The sequence below is a fragment of the Kogia breviceps genome, chromosome 5, assembly GCF_026419965.1.
Source record: "Kogia breviceps isolate mKogBre1 chromosome 5, mKogBre1 haplotype 1, whole genome shotgun sequence".
Taxonomy (NCBI): domain Eukaryota; kingdom Metazoa; phylum Chordata; class Mammalia; order Artiodactyla; family Physeteridae; genus Kogia; species Kogia breviceps.
The window spans coordinates 75,213,261-75,230,340 of record NC_081314.1 but is presented as its reverse complement, the minus strand read 5'-3'; the positions used below and the strand labels follow the sequence as shown (position 1 = coordinate 75,230,340).

At 41.9% G+C, this 17,080-nt stretch overlaps 1 protein-coding gene across 5 annotated transcripts in view; it reads left to right on the top strand.

The window, feature by feature from the left end:
* The window catches only part of ATP13A4 (ATPase 13A4), a 153,917-nt gene extending 145,558 nt beyond the window's left edge, over nucleotides 1–8,359 (top strand). For 2 of the 5 annotated variants that reach the window (XR_010840930.1, XM_067035344.1), the window contains 2 exons: nucleotides 2,116–2,330; nucleotides 5,711–8,269. Coding sequence is in view for 4 of the 5 variants with exons in the window: in XM_067035344.1 (XP_066891445.1) it covers nucleotides 2,116–2,328 (213 nt within the window). In the remaining variant the exon portion in view is untranslated. Of the gene's footprint in view, nucleotides 1–2,115; nucleotides 2,370–5,710 lie in introns of those variants that run through there. The other 3 variants (XM_067035343.1, XM_067035345.1, XM_059064016.2) reach the window with 2 other exon arrangements.
* The last annotated feature ends 8,721 nt before the right edge of the window (nucleotides 8,360–17,080 follow it).

Sequence of the window (17,080 nt, the reverse complement as noted above, 5' to 3'; positions counted from 1 at the left end):
TGATGTGAAAGGGGTAATAATAGCAGAGGGGTAGAGATCACAATCTACAGGGAGAAAGAAGACAAGCATTATAGTTATCTGGGTATAAATTTCTTTTTTGCTTGCCATTAAACTATGGCAAGTCATCTTACTAGCTATAACAACTGCTTTATTCTGTTAGGAGCTGGGTAAAGGTTTATTCCATTCTTAAATGTAAGAAGTGAGCCAGCTAACCCCCAGCAGATGGACACAGTAATTTGATACTCACGAAACAAGTTTGAGTGAGACCTTATCCTTACTTGCTGGGTCTCATGATCTAACCTCCTGCTAACAGGCAGAGGAGCTAATGTGGATAGCTTTAACACCCTCCCTTTTATTACTTATGCATTGTGTGAATGCGTGTGTGTGTATACATGTATGTGTGTGTGTGTGTATATATATATATGAATTATTTGCATGTCTGTCAGAAGAGTTCATGTGATGAAGTTTTGGTTTTTTCTTTAAGAAATGGTATATCATCAAGGCTTTCCTTTTGTTTCTCATTCTACATCTAATTTACAATGTACAGTGACAGGACGGATTATTTCTCAGTGCTTTCTTTGATTCCCTTTTCAGAGCAGCAAAGTAATACAGGTCATCACATTTGTAGAATTGTAACAAAGCTCAAGATGCTGTGTAGAGCACTAATATCTTGTGCATGTGTGTGTGTCCATTTGTTTTGTATGAAGCCTGCTAAGATTTCCTGGACATGTTAGACTTTAAAACCTTTAATTGAATACCTATGATCCTGCCTTATCTCAGCTCTAAGGAGAACTACTGTTCTCTTGTTAATTAAAGAGGACAAAAAACCCTTGGTCTGGGAAAGTAAAGGAACAGGTTTGGCTAGGTGATCCCTGAAGTTTGCAAGATGCTGATAAGATGGCTGTGTGTGTTTAACAGCCTGTCGACAGATGATCAGTTTTTAGAGGAATATTCAGACTAGCTGTTCTCTATTATTTCCATGGGCAGTGGACTCAGATGTCAAAGATGGGTGGATTTTAGGAAACCACTATCTCTAGAAAAGTTCCTTGTAGAATCCTACAGAATTAACTCTTTCAGTTTCGCAAAGATACCACCGACAGACACCAAAACCAGTTCTAATTCTATGGGACAGCTTGTGTCCTCATATTTTCCTCTTTGTTTCTTTCATAATAATAATAAGATGGTCAATCTCTGTGACCACATATGATGAAAAAATGAATTTAACATAACCCCTCATGTGCTATGTATTGTAAGTTATAACTTGGGCTCTATTCAAGGCTCAGTCTAACTCATGAAGTAAAATGCCAGTCCAAAATGTTTTCAAAGGACATATCTTTTGTCATCTTAAAAAACGCATTGCAGTGAAATATTTGTAGGTGAAGTTTGGAGGCTTATGTGAATAAGGCTGCAATGCACAGCCGTTTGTTAAATGAATAGTTCAGAAGAATGGTAAAGGGAAGTAACTATGCCATGCCATGCTCTGCATTGTAAGGGGAGTTATATAATCCTAATGACAAATATAAGAGGAAGGAATTATTATTTCTAATCACTGAGGCTCAGATGGGGTAATTAACTTGCCCATAGTAGGTGTCAGAGCTGGGATTCAAATCCAGATCTGTCCAGCTCCAAAACTGTGGCCCACATCCCAAATTTTACCTGTGTTCATGACTACACAGTGATGTGCCAGGGTACACCCAAGTCACATCATAAGCATGGCATGTCTTTCTATAAGGTCAATACCATTTGGTAGTAGATAATTTTAAGTGTCATTTATATTAAATCACATACAGATGTGATATGGAGTGAACTGCAGAATTTGGATGCCTTTACATTTAAGTTACATATGAAATCCTTGAGGCAGACTACTTCAAGCTATGTTTCTGGATTCTTGAAACTGTTTCTCTCTCTCTTCTTCCAGAAGAGTTTCTTAAGTGGAAAAGTTTGAGAGGCCACGACCTATCACATGAAATCGCCTTGGATTTGTCAGAGGCTCAAGTTCTTTGTCAAGCTAGATTGAAGCAGTCAATGTAATAGTGCCTTATGAGGATCTATGGAAGGCTGTATTCTGGAAACAATTAACCTCTGATTGTAAACAGTAACTCTTTTATTTTGCAGGAGGTCATCATTGAAAATAGAGCCCTGTGGATGATAATCAAAAGATGCTTTGGCTATCAATCAAAGAGCCAGTATCGGATATGGCAGAGGGCCTTGGCAAATGACCCCAGTTGGCCCCCCATAAACCAGACCTCCTACTCTGACATGCCGGCGTGTGGCAGGGGAGTGTCTTATAGCAACCCGGTGTTTGAGAGCAACGAGGAACAACTTTGAAGGCAATGTGATATCTAAGTTTATATAACATAGTAATGATGACAAAAGGGACCAGTTTCAGTGATTTGTTTTTAAGCAGTGAGACTCTTACAATATCAGCTAGAGTTTTTGGAATCAAAAACCTGCCCAATCATGGTGACAAATTAAAGTCTTTTTGATAAAATACTTTCTACAGAGCAGAACACTGCCCTAGGAGAGTGTTTTTCCCTTGGCTTCTGAAAGTATTAGAGGTGTTCAATGATTCAAGAATGGTCCAGGGATGGCAATGGGCCAAGAGATTGGGAGGCTAAAGGAGAAGGAGAGTATGTAATCTTTCTTCTTAGATAATATATTTTTTAAGTGAGTTGAGGGAAAGTAGCATAGAATTGTAAACATGTTAAAGATCATTTTTGAATTCTTATTTCATTGATAGAAAAACAAATGCATGAGAACCATCACACCACTCTTCACTGTCTGGTTTCCTTTCCTTTATGGCACTTTTCAGATTTGAGATGTTTCCTTCCATTTCTGGCCTTCCCCTAAGTATTAGTAAGGATAGACTTAGCCGATGCTGCAATAACAAACAACTCCAGTATCTCAGTGTCTTAACACTCAAGATCTTCTGTCTTGATCCGAGTGGCTCTTTAGAATAGCCCTCCTCGGAGTGGTGACTGCTCCAATCTGACGGCTCCACTGACTCCACACAAGGACTCCATGTATATTGCATTGGGGAAGGAGGATGGAGGCTCTCCACTGTGTCAAAGTGGTACACATCTCTCCCATCACTCATACCACATTAACCAAGGATTTGGCAAAGAAACTTGGAAGTACATTCTCCTGTATTTAGGGCTGGCTTCACGGGCATACAAACTGGCAGTCGCATAGGACCTCATGCTTGGAAAGGTCCCATTGTTGGTTTAATACTCTGCTATTGCCATCTTGAAAGTCTTTATTTTTAATAAGCATCCCCCAAATTACGTAGTTGGTCTGGCTTATATTCCTGGAAAAGAAAAGAAAGTAGCACAAATCAAAGAGCACTAGAATTGTCCACTAAACTCTGGCCCCTGACTCTGTGAACGTCTATGTTTTAGGAACCCCGCATCTCGTGTGCCCAATTCCAGGAATTTTTACTCCTCTGCTCTATTATTTTTGAGAAAAGTTAGTCTTGTGCTACAACATTATATGTTATCGTTAACATAAGTCCTCATACAACGTACGCATTTCTTAAGCTTGAGGCTTTAGATTTCAGAAAACAAAAATTTCCCTTATTTTACCATTAGTACAATTTGGTTATATTGAGCTCATCAGACAGCACTGAATTCTAGGAAAACATCCACAAATAGTATTTTAAAGCAAAAGCAACATTTTCATGACAAACATCAAATACTAAGTGAATATTCCTGGCAGGGAGTGAGTCCCTGGCTGGTTGGCTACTTCCCAAGAGCATCTGCAAGCATTCCCTTACCCGGCTTAACTCCTGAGCGTGGTTCTGGAACATGGTGCAGATAATTCTGGAACAATGGTGTTTCTCAGCCACAAAGTTACCTTGTCATTTCTGGTTTTAGAATAGGGTTTGAAGAATCATTAGAGCAGGCTGCAGGATCTTTGTCTTCCTCAGTACAGAAAGACATGTTTCCTTTGACAGAGTCAGCCTTGGCAGTGATATGGAAGCTCTGAATGTCTTTTTCTAAAACTGATAGTTGTTCTCATTTTTCTAAAGTTGTGGGCAGGGGCAAGCTGGAGATAGTCTGCAGCCTAGTGATGAGCAAGTGTGGGGTGCACCGTTCATACTCTGAAAAGCCTCTCACCAAGTGCTATCACCTCCACTAGCCACCTGAATTACATAATCCTCCTGGAACTCAGACAAGGAAGGGCTTACCATCAGCATTTTACAGATGAGAAAGCTGAGATTCAGGGTGAGGAGAGCACACCCAGACCTTGGACACATATCTTCAGCGAACCTGCTGTTACCTCCAAATACGTCCTAATTACTAAGCTCCAACGGGGCAGGGGTGCATGGTGTGATCTCACAGTCAAACAAAGAGTGAATTTCTTCTTTGCCGGGTGCAAGGAGGCAAGCCTTTGCTCATACCAGGGCCTTCTGTTCAAATGAATGCAAGGCATCCTGCCAGCCTTAGGCTTGAGGTGTGTTAAAAACCAAACCAAACCCCAAACCACAGGTGTCTGTTTTTCTGCAATTCTGAGCTGCTTTTGTTTTGATCTGAAATGATTCCATCCTCAGCAATTCACACACAGCTGGCAGGGAACAGGGTGGGAGGACTCTGGTTCCTCACCAGCCAAACAGCCATAAAACCTTGGCCAAAAGGGACTCATTCTAAAGATGGTTCTTGAGACGAACTATGTCTTAGAGGCAGTGAGCGAAAGACCGGGAAGTGCTTAGCCTGGAAAAATGGAGATTCAGGGGATGCCAGAATGGTAGTCAAACACTTGAAGGAGTTACTGTGAGAGAGAAAGCTCGGACCTGGATCCGGTGGCACCACCAGTGGGTGAAGAGCACGATGGGAGTGGCTTCAGCCTGACACGAAGACCACTACCCTAACAGTCAGCACTGCCAGAGGTGGAAGTTGATGACCTCTGTGTGCACTCCGTGACACTGGTGGTTGCAGCAGATATTCAAAGACCAATTAGCAAGGGAAGTCAAGTATCAGATGAAACTCAATTACCTGCAGGATTCCTTTCAGGCTTGATACGCCCAGTGTCTCAGTCTCACGCTGTGATGTGAAGCTTTTACGACTGCTGCCCACACAGAATATCAGACTGACCCTGTGGGGGCTAGGCTGGGTAGGACCCGTGGTGAGGATGCACAGGCTGATTGCTCTGTACCTTGGAAGGTGGCTTCTGATGGGACAGGAACCTAGACAAAAGTTGCACAGAGTGGGGCCCTGACTGCCAAATTGACAGCTGGGGGATACTTCGGATGTGAGTATTTTCTCAGAAAGAGGTGTTTGAAAAATTTGAGAAAAAGAACATGGGACAGTGCCCCAAATCCAAGGGCAGTGCTACCTGTGCCCGATATGCTTTCCTGACCAGGACTTGGAGGAGCAAAGGACATAGTCACTTGGTCCAAACCATTTGGGAGGGTTCCCTGTATGTTTACTCCAAGGTATACAGCTCTTACCCATAGAGAAGAACCCTGACTCCAGGCTCGCCTTGCTAAATATGGAATGATGGAAATAGAGAATAGAAGTACGGCTGTGCCATGTACATCCTTATGTGCTCACAGAAGTGTGTGTTACACACTTGCAGATGTGATGACTGGAAAAAGTGACTATATATTCAGAGGCTTGTATGTTGTTTATGCTATAATAATTTATTCTGTACGAAGGAGGCAAGTAAAATCTATCATTCTGTTGTTCTAAAATCAGTCTCTCTTTCTCCGCAGTGAAGTCTTTCATTCTGGATAATAAAATGGTGTGGTCTCCTCCAGTAATGCTGAGTCAAAGCAACATCTTTACAAAGTCCCAGGCATTTCTAACACTGCAGATGCTATTATTCCCTGCTTTGTTACAGGACGTTACAGTCTCCAAAACACCCGTACACTGGTGCTTTTATTTAAGCCTCATGACGGTCTTAGGAGGAAGGCAGGGCAAGGATTACTATCCTCCTTCTTTTCATGAGATACCAAATCCTCCAAAGGCTTAATAACTGGTCCAAGGACACACAGCTCGTGAGTGGAGGAGCTGGAGCTGCATTCACACATGGGACCTCTCTGCCTGCGAAGTCTCTGCTGTGTCACACTTCCATGTTGTTTTCCCCAGGATGTTTGCAGCACCAACAATCAAGAAGGCAAGCAAGGCAACTGTCCACTGGATTGCCATCATGAGTATGAATTCCTCCAGAAAGGGTTTTTAGTTTTCCTAGTTCTCTTGGACCTAACCATCAATCACAGAAGAGGTCAACTCCCACAGCTGAGAGAGTAAAATCATAAAACCAGAGATCTGTGAGCCTACGTCATGAGATCAGATAAAGCTCTGGTTTTTGCCTCCAGTCTCCAGAAGAAAAAACCTGTATCTCTGCTTGAACTTTGCTCAGCCCCTACTTTGTACAGCTTTTTTTAGGGTTATATGAATTCTCTTGCAACTTTGTACTATGCTCACTTCTTTATGCTTAAGAAAAAAACCTTGAAAATTGCTGCCACACAACATTGGCTGTCCTTTGGGTTCCATTAGACTTGTTAAAAGAACGCTCTAAACTTTATCAATGAAATGACTTTCTTCAAAATTGAACAAACATACAAATAAAAACAACAATGACAAAACACACCTCTCCTAGAGGTGTTGACAGAGCCTTAGGAGTGAGTCACCCTGGCATTCCCAAACATGTCAAGCTTGTTCCTTCCCTGGGAAGACTGCATTTGCCATCCTTTCTGCCTTGAATCCCCCCCCACCGACTCCCACCAACCCCTACCCTCATGGCTGACTCCTTCTCCTTCAGGTTTCAGCTCACTGGTCACTTCTTCAAAAAAGTCTGCCCTGACCCGACCACTTTATCCAAGGGTTTCCTCACCCCACTAGCTCGGTTTGTTTTCTACATAATACTTGAGCAACCCTTCAGGAGACTGAGGTTGAAAAAAATCCCAATTGTTTGAGATCACACACTTAGGAAATGGGTGACCTGAGTCTAAAGTTCTAGTCTACAGGTTTCCAAATGAAGGTCCTTTATGTTTTTCACTCCTAGCCAGATTCTGCTAATCAAATCATCTAATCCACTAGGGGAAAGAATGTAACATGTTGTAGAGCAACATCCATGTTTGAATGTAGAGTACTCAAAGGGTTATCCAGACTCTCCCAGCTCTATTTCCTTGCCATCTCCTTTCGATTCTCTCTCCTTAGTGTTTCAGCTTCATGAAAAATCTGATGACGCACTGGCCTGTGATAAAGGCTGCACACATATTGACTATGGGAACTCTGCTGAGTTTGAAGTTGTGGATGAGGGTGACAATGCTGCCAGAAGGTCTCACATACGTTGCATGTATTATGCACTGCACAGCTCAAGGGGGCACCATTCACATTGTATCACAAGCCAAAAGTGGTGGTTCTGTATGATATCAAGAAGGCTTTGTGGGTAAGTGAGGACTTTTCCTTGTGTAACCACAAACATGGGCATGCAATGAAGAGTCCCACCTGTCCCCCTCCAATCAGTTCTTAAATCCCTGCACGCTCTCTTGGTGGTATCTCTCGAGTAGAACTTCCTCTCCTCCAAGACGTTGGCCACCACCTGCCTGAACGTAAGAATCTCTTATATGGTCTCCCCAACTGAAGTCTCTCTTCTAGTTTTGCTTCTCAAGATCCCTATGAATTTTATCGCCCAACTTGATCATGCCACGTCCATGATCAGAAACCTTTCATAATCTAAATTATCTACCCAATAAAATACACATTGTTTAGTATGGAATTTAAGACCCTTTGCACTGGCCACATCTGGTCTCATCTCAGACATTTCTCATCCTTGTACTCTATAATGCAGCAAACTGTCATTCCCATACTCAGTAACTCACTTATTATTCCCAGCATTCTGTAATTCACTTATTCACAGCATACAGTAACCACTTTCCCACCACAATACCTTTTCCCATGCTGTTTTCTCTATAATTGTTACTCTTATCTTCATACATCCAAATCCCACCTATTTCTCAAGATCCAGTTATAATGCCACCGGATCTGCCAAACCAAATGGGAGACCTCTTTTATCTGCACGCACATCACACTCTACATACCCATCCTTTGGGTAGCAGGATGTTCTTTTTACCTTGTATTATCGTCCAGTAGTGTTTCAATTTCCTCCAATGCCTACACAACCCCATTAAACTAGGAGCACATTCTCTGAGGGTAGGGACCAAGCCTGATTCATTTCATTTTCCCACTCTATACGCAGCACAGGGCCATGGTTGAGGCTCTGCAAGCAGCTGTGGCATGATTGAATAAAAAATATAATCACTGGGACATTTTGTTGATTTATTTCTCCTCCTTTGTCTGTGAACATCTGTTTTCCATTCAGTACAAAGAAGCTTAACTAAAATATTAGGGCTACGAATAAAAACAACCAAAAGTATAAAAGTATAGTGATTCCAATGTTGTGCTTAATGAGTTTGGCTCATATGTATATACATATACATATACATATACATAGTTTGTATAGCGGGTGGGGGAGGTGTGCTGTGGAATTAGAAGAGCTGGTTATATGCTACAAAGACCATCTCAATATGTAGAGGACATTAGAGGTTTATTTGTGAGTGCAAAAGCTCTCCTAGAAAGGTACTCAACCCGAGGGAAGAGAGAATTGAGGCAAGCAAACTTTTTCGAAAACCAAGCAATGGATATTAGGGAACAGGGGGAGAGTTTAAGTATAATTGGCTCTGCATTTCCAATTTCTTCTCTGGTTTCACCCTACCTTTACAAACTTTTGCAAGGGCCCAAGGAACAGAAAGCTGTGATGAAAAGAGAGAGAAAGAGATGAAAGAGATAGGGATAGAGATAAAGATGGAAAAAGAGATAGGGATAGAGACAGAGATAGGGGTAGGGGTAGAGATAGAGATAGATATAGGGGGAAGCATAGAGATAGGGGCCCACTCTGTGGTTGGTGTGTCAGAGTGTGATAAAAGCACAGTGGAGGGAATCCACCTGTGGCCTCTGCCACTTTGCAGTGATGCGACTGTGTGAGCACCAGAGGAAGATGCATTTTGCTACTGGCTGAGGGTGTCACACAGAGACCTATAAGTATTATAAACAGTCTGAGCATGTCTCCAAATGGCTAAGGGAGGTAGAAAGTGGCTAAAGAAGATGGAAAATGGGGAGGTGTGACTTGAGTGGCGTGCAATTTGGGGTCCCCTGCAACTAACCTCCAGGTCAGATAAAGCCCATAGAAGCCTCATGGAAGCAGCAGAGATCATCTCGGAGTGGTGCTCTGTGTGTCTGTGTGGGAGAGAAGACCATCCTGTCACCAGGAGCCCTACTGCAGTATTCTGTGGATCTTCTCAGTGATTCAGGAGAGACTTCAGCATGGCACTGCTTCTGTGATCCTGTTTTTGACTACGGTCCCAGGTTTATGTGACCAGGGAAACACAGGTTATAAAGACAGGAGAGATACCTATCCAGGAGATGAAGGTGCATTTCATGGAAGCATATGCAGGAACATTTAGGGGTAAAGCACTCTGAGAAAACAGCTCAGAGCCCCAAGGCCACACCATGTTCCTGGTCTGCTCAGGAACTGGGCAAAGTACAAGATAAAGTGGCTCCACAGCTGGCTGGATGCTTTTTCCTGAAAGCTGAGTCAGTTCTCTCCTGACCCAGCCCAAGGTTAGCCTTGAGAATTGGATAAGGACTTCTTAAATAGCCTCAAGAATTCAGCACAATCCATGACTAATTGGAAACTGGTTTGATCTGGGGACAATTTTATAAGTTCAGATCCTCCCTAGAGGGATCCTGTAATCTATTTGGTCTGGATGCCAGGAGTCATACTTGGCAAAGGCCAAATATTTGTGTCTGCCCACACCTAAACCTAGCACAGCAGGTGTCCCAGGGCAAACTGGGTAGCTCAGGCCTGCACCTGGAGCCTGTGCGGGTGGACAGAGCTGGCTTTTGGGGTAGTAGGAACAGTGATGCTAGCTGAGGTCATGTGCTCACGACAAGTACCCCATGTCTGACCTCATCATGGGGGCCACACAGCACTCAGATAGATAAAGTCAATCTCAAAAGTGTCGCTTTCGGGCAATGGCATATGGCAGCTAAGAGTATAAGCTTAGGAGTCAAGCAGGTCTGAGCTCTAACCCAGAATTCTCTGATTTATGATTTTGAACAAATTAGTTACTATGTCTATATCTTAGTTTCCCTGGCTATTGGCATGAGAATATTATTTATTTCCTCATTCATAACTGCAAAAATCAAAAGAGATTAAATGTGACACATAATTTTTTTCCCTACATCTCTCAAGCTTTCTTTTTTTTTGATGAAAGAACATTTCAAAATTTATTTTTGCATAGAGTAGATATTTACAAGGTTCTTAGCAAGGCAGGTGGGTAGCATCCTCTGATCTGACCTTAAGACATGACATCTGGTTTTAAGTGGTCAGAGAATTAAAGCTTCCAAATCTGCCAATTTAGCAACTCTAGAAAAATTTGTAGGGATGGTGATTTAAGACGATGAATAATCAGTGAAGAAAAGGGAAGGTAATTCTTAGATAACAGAATCTTTAACAGTGAAGGCCTTAAAATGAAAGGAATTTTGTGTCCCCAATTTTGTTCTGTGTCTTGTTCCGTGGAGGCACAACATTATTGTGGTATGTAAGGCTTGCAGTGGTTTATGACTTACTGAGAGTTACTTTACTTACCATAGCCTTGTATGGCAAGGAGTCCCTCAGGCTAACACACACACAAAAGTCTGTGTTGTCATGAGAAACCAGAGTCCCTCCAAAAGATGCCCCACTGATTCAAAGGCCAGGCACTTCTTTGTCAACAAAGACATCCGGGGCGAAAAGTCTGGAGGGCAATCTGCACTTGGCTCATTGGTAAGTCTTAATCACAGACCCTGTTTATTTGGTTCTTACTGACATTAATGTGAAATATCAGCAATTTTGCTTCCAAGACAGAATCCATTGACTTAATTTTTTCACTTTTTTTTCAGTTGTGCAATCAGAAATTCATTCATATGAGGGAGAGGCAGTTAATACCCATGGAAAAACGCCAGAGAAAGCAGTGGTCGGACTGATTGCTTTTTGGCAATGGCTGAACTCAAGATTTACCAAGGGAAGCCCATGTAAGTGTGACCTGAGGGGAAGTTAAAAGTGCCAGAGCATTGCTGAGCCTGGAAACTGGAATTTCAGTTACCTTGTAAGGTATTTCAGAAAATTATACATATGCAAACGCAATGATGATGTATCACCATGTTGCTAAAATGGTGATTTCTTTTTTTTTTAAAGTTTACTCTTTTTTTAAAAATAGATCTTTATTTTATTCCAATAGCATAATTTAAAAATTTTTTGATAGATCTTTATTGGAGTATAATTGCTTCACAGTACTGTGTTAGTTTCCGTTGTACACCAAAGAGAACCAGCCACATGCATACACATGTCCCCATATTCCCTCCCTCTTGAGCCTCCCTCACATCCCCCCTATCCCACCCCTCTAGGTGGTCACAAAGCACTGAGCTGATCTCCCTGTGCTATGCGCCTGCTTCCCACTAGCTATCTGTTTTACATTTGGTAGTGTATATATGTCCATGCCACTGTCTCACTTCGCTCCAGCTTCCCCCCTCCACCTGGTGTCCTCAGGTCTATTCTCTGTCTACATCTTTATTCCTGTCCTGCCACTAGGTTCATCAGTACCTTTTTTTTTTAGATTCCATATATATGCGTTAGCATATGGTATTTGTTTTTCCCTTTCTGACTTACTTCACTCTGTGACAGACTCTAGGTCCATCCACCTCACTACAAATAACTCAGTTTTGTTTCTTTTTATGGCTGAGTACCATTCCATTGTATATATGTACCACATCTTCTTTATCCATTCATCTGTTGATGGACACTTAGGTTGCTTCTACATCCTGACTATTGTAAATAGAGCTGCAATGAACATTGTGGTATATGACTCTTTTTGAATTATGGTTTTCTCAGGGTATATGCCCAGTAGTGGGATTTCTGGGTCATATAGTAGTTTTTTAAAGATTCTCAATACTGTTCTCCATAGTGGTTGTATCAATTTACATTCCCACCAACAGTGTAGTAGTGTCCCTTTTTCACCACACCTTTTCCAGCATTTACTGTTTCTACATTTTTTTAACAATGGCCATTCTGACCGGTGTGCAGTGATACCTCATTGTAGTTTTGATTTGCATTTCTCTAATAATTAGTGATGTTGAGCATCTTTTCATGTGCCTCTTGGCCATCTGGATGTCCTCTTTGGTGAAATGCCTATTTAGGTCTTCCACCCATTTTTTAATCGGATTGTTTGTTTTTTTTGGATATTGAGCTCCATGAGCTGTTTGTATATTTTTGGAGATTAATCCTCTGTCAATTGTTTCATTTGGAAATATTTTCTACCATTCTGAGGGTTGTCTTTCCATCTTGTTTATGGTTTCCTTTGCTGTGAAAAAGCTTTTAGGTTTAATTAGGTCCCATTTGTTTTCATTTTTATTTTCATTACTCTAGGAGGTGAGTCAAAAAAGATCTTGCTGTGGACTTTCCTGGTGGCGCAGTGGTTAAGAATCCTCCTGCCAATGCAGGGGATATGTGTTCAAGCCCTGGTCTGGTAAGATCCCACATGCTGTGGAGCACCTAAGCCTATGTGCCACAACTACTGAGCCTGCACTCTAGAGCACACGAGCCACACTACTGAGCCCATGTGCCACAACTACTGAAGCCCATGTTGTCTAGAGCCAGTGAGCCACAACTACTGAGCCCACGTGCTGCAACTACTGAAGCTCATATGACTAGAAACCCATGCTCTGCAACAAGAGAAGCCACTACAATGAGAAGCCCACGCATCACAATGAAGAGTAGCCCCCACTCACCATAACTAGAGAAAGCCCGGGTGCAGCATTGAAGACAGAACACAGACAATAAACAAACAAACAAACAAACAAACAAATAAATACATATATACATACAAAACAGTAAACTGGTTTAAAAAAAAAAATCTTGCTGTGGTTTATGTCAAAGAGTGTTTTTCCTGTGTTTTCCTCTAAGAATTTTATAGTGTCTGGTCTCACATTTCAGTGTTTAATCCATTTAGAGCTTATTTTTGTGTATGGTGTTAGGGAGTGTTCTAATTTCATTCTTTTACATGTAGCTGTCCAGTTTTCCCAGCACCATTTATTGAAGAGTCTGTCTTTTCTCTATTGTATGTTCTTGGCTACTTTGTCATAAATTAGGGGACCATATGTGCATGGGTTTAATCTCTGGCTTTCTGTCCTGTTCCATTGATCTATGTTTCTGTTTTTGTGCCAGTGCCATACTGTCTTGATTACTGTAACTTTGTAGTATAGTCTGAAGTCAGGGAGCCTGATTCCTCCAGTTCTTTTTTCATCCCTTCACTTTCATTCTGTATGTGTCCCTAGGTCTGAAGTGGGTCTCTTGTAGATAGCATATATATGGGTCTTGTTTTTGTATCCATTCAGCCAGTCTGTGTCTTTGGTTGGGGCATTTAATCCATTTACATCAAGGTTATTGTCAATATGTGTGTTCCTATTACTATTTTCTTAGTTGTTTTGGGTTTGTTTTTGTGGGTCTTTTTCTTCTTTTGTGTTTCCTGCCTAGAGAAGTTCCTTTAGCATTTGTTCTACAGCTGTTTTGGTGGTGCTGAATTCTCTTAGCTTTTGCTTGTCTGAAAAGCTTTTGATTTCTCCATCAAATCTGAATGAGATCCTTGCTGGGTAGAATAACCTTTGTTGTAGGTTTTTCTCTTTCATCACTTTAAATAAATCCTGCCATTCCCTTCCAGCCTGCAGAGTTTCTGCTGAATGTAACGTTAAGGAGATTCCTTTGTATGTTATTTTTGTTTTTCCCTTGCTGCTTTTAATATTTTTTCTTTAAATTTAATTTTTGTTACTTTGATTAATATGTGTCTTGGTGTGTTTTTCCTAGGGTTTACCATGTATGGGACTCTCTGGGTTTCTTGGACTTGTGTGATTATTTCCTTTCCCATGTTAGGGAAGTTTTCCACTATGATCTCTTCAAATATTTTCTCAGACCCTTTCCTTTTTCTCTTCTTCTGGGACCTCTATAATTCTAATGGTGCATTTAGTGTTGTCCCAGAGGTCTCTTCAATTGTCTTCAATTCTTTTCATTCTGTTTTCTTTATTCTGCTCCTCAGCAGTTATTTCCACCATTTTTTTCTTCCAGCTCACTTATTCGTTCTTCTGGTTCAGTTATTCCATTATTGATTCCTTCTAGTGTGTTTTTCATTTCAGTTATTGTGTTGTTCATCTCTGTTTGTTTGTTCCTTAGTTCTTCTAGATCTTTGTTAAACATTTCTTGTATTTTCTCATACCGTGCCTCCATTCTATTTCTGAGATTCTGGATCATCTTTACTATCATTATTCTGAATTATTTTTCAGGTAGATTGTCTATTTCCTCTTCATTTATTTGGTCTTGTAGGTTTTTACCTTGCTCCTTCATCAGTGACGTATTTTTTTGTGCTCTCTCTTTTTTTGTTTTGATAAGTGGAATTGTGCCTCCTGTCTTACTGGTTGTTTGGCCTGAGGCTTCCAACACTGGAGTTTGTAGGCTGTTGGGTAGAGCTGTGTCTTGGTGCTGAGATGAGGACCTCTGGGAGACCTCACTCCAATGAATATTCCCTGGGTTCTGAGGTTTTCTGTTAGTCCAGTGGTTTGGACTTGGAGCTCTCACCACAGGAGCCTCAGCCTGACCCCTGGCTCGTGAACCAAGATCCTGCAAGCTGTGCAGGGTGGCAAAAAAAAAAGGGGGGGGGAACAGTAACTAAGTAAAAAGTAAAATTAGACTAGGAAACTAACAGATATGTTAGAAAGAATATAAAAATAAAAATATAGATGAAACAACTGGAAGGTAAAACAGAACTACAATAGTAAAAAAGAGGAGGAGAAAAAAATGGTGGAAAAGGCCTTGGCTGTGGAGGGCAGGGCATAAGCAGGGGTGGGGGGGTGTTGGGTGGTGGGCAGGGCCTATGCTTAGGACCCACAGAGCTGGAAAAGGCCCTAGGGGGTGTGGGGGGGGTTGGGCTTAGGCTCAACAGAACAGAAGGGGCCCAGGCGTGTCTCCCATCTCTGGTCTCAGAGGGTGGGAGACCCCACCTGTGAGCCCAGCAGGTTTCTCAGGCTCAAGTGGGTGGGGTCAATGCCCTCCACTCCTCTCCTGCTCCTCCAGTTCTGGAGGGCCCCTCTCACTTGCCTCTCCTGTTCTCCCTCGGCCTCCCTCCTACGCTCCCAGGACCACCATGACCCAGAGGGGGCCTCTGAGGGCGTAGGATCTGGCCCAAGAGCCAGGCAAACTTTCCCGGCTGATTGGGCAGAGGAAACGCTGGGCGTGCTCGTCCCTGATCCGAGACCCCTGAGGGTCCCTCCAGGTGTGGGAACCCCTCCCCCCTCTCAGCCAGCCCTCAGGGGCACTGGTCCCGTCCAGACTCCACTTCTCCTCTCCCTTCAGTCCCCCCATGTCCTACCAGTTTGCTTGGGGGTTTCTCCCGTCTCCTTGGGTGTGGAGGTCCCCCACCAGTATCTGACAGATGCCCTAGTTGTGGAGAGACGTGAACTCTGCGTCTTCCCACACCGCCATCTTGACTCCACCCCCTTAAGGAGGAATTTAAAGTCTTGGCCTTGAATACAGTATAGCTTTTTAATGTGTTGTGTGAATCAGTGAAGGAGTAAATAAAAGAATGCATAAGTGGAGAATGAATAACTGATGAATGCACTATAAACTTCTAGGAATTGAATGAATATAATTCTACTTTAATTAAAATGTTATTATCTATGATAATATTATCTGTTTACTAATTGTTTTAAATTATTCTTTTTAAATCTCCTTATTTATTTAAAATGAGATACAGAGTGTCTTACGTCTAGCCTTTGTTTACAGAATCAATTACTTGCCCTTCAAGGGTCAACTTTCTTTTCAGACTTCATTTTGGAGCCCTTCTTGTCTCATTATCTGACTACCCTGAAGAACTGCTCTTTTAAATTGGACCTTCTTGGATGACTTCCAAGTCTACAGAATCTCCCATGAAATGCAAAGAACTGTACTAAATAGTCCAGATCCAGACATATTTGTAGGTAGTATTTAGTTGGTCTTTTTGCCCACTCTCTCCAGGGAATTGTCTACAGCACTTCATACGTTTCTTTTTGGAACATGGTTCTCAAACTTGACCCATCATGAAAACCCCCAAGGAGCTTATTATAGAAATAAAGTCCTGGCCCCAAGCTCAGACATACTCTGAATCCCTGGAGTGGGTCCTGGGGAACTGTATCTTTATCAAGTTCACCAGGTGATTCTGATGAATCAGATTTATGAATTGTAATCCTAAAAGAATAATTTAGATTATTTTCCCCTAAATGTGGTATCTTGCATTTGTCCTCATAGAGACTCATATACAATTTTTTCTGCCAACTCCCACAGTGTTGAGAGAATATTTTGTGGTATAGTTCCTTTGGAAATGCTACGTTTGTCACTGTCACATTCTCTACTCTTATAAAAGCAGTCCCTGGTGGGAAGAAAGCCTGTTGACAGACTTCTCTCCATTCGAGGTGAGCCCATTTATCCCTGCTCTTTGTTAGAGTACTAAGTACTCCATTCTTAACAAAACAATCACCTGCTGGCTAAGTTCAGTGGGAAAGCATTACCACTAGCCAAAGGCAAAAAGATAGAATGGTGTTTAATACCTTGTATTCTTGAGGCTAGTAGAAAATGTATGTAAAGCCTATGCTCCTTAAGGTGTTCAATCTAATCCATCCTTCAGATGAGGGAGAAAAAGAATAACTGATCCTGGACCATTATCTCAAAAGGTTTGATTATCTCAAAACAATTCTCATCTTTCCAACCAGGCTAGATCATCTAGAATTGATTAGTAAGAAATCAATTTGCTTCAGGACATCAATTTAGAGGGCTATATTCTCCTTAGGATAGATCTTGGGGTCCAGCTCACTCTGTAATGCCTAAGTCCATTCCCCATCTTTGTAACCATCCCATCTTATCCCAGCTGTTTTCTTTCTGGGGAAGGCTCTTGGAGTGACAAATGTTACTGAACTTCTGTTCTTTGAGCAGAGACAACACCAGTTTCAGAAATGCCACT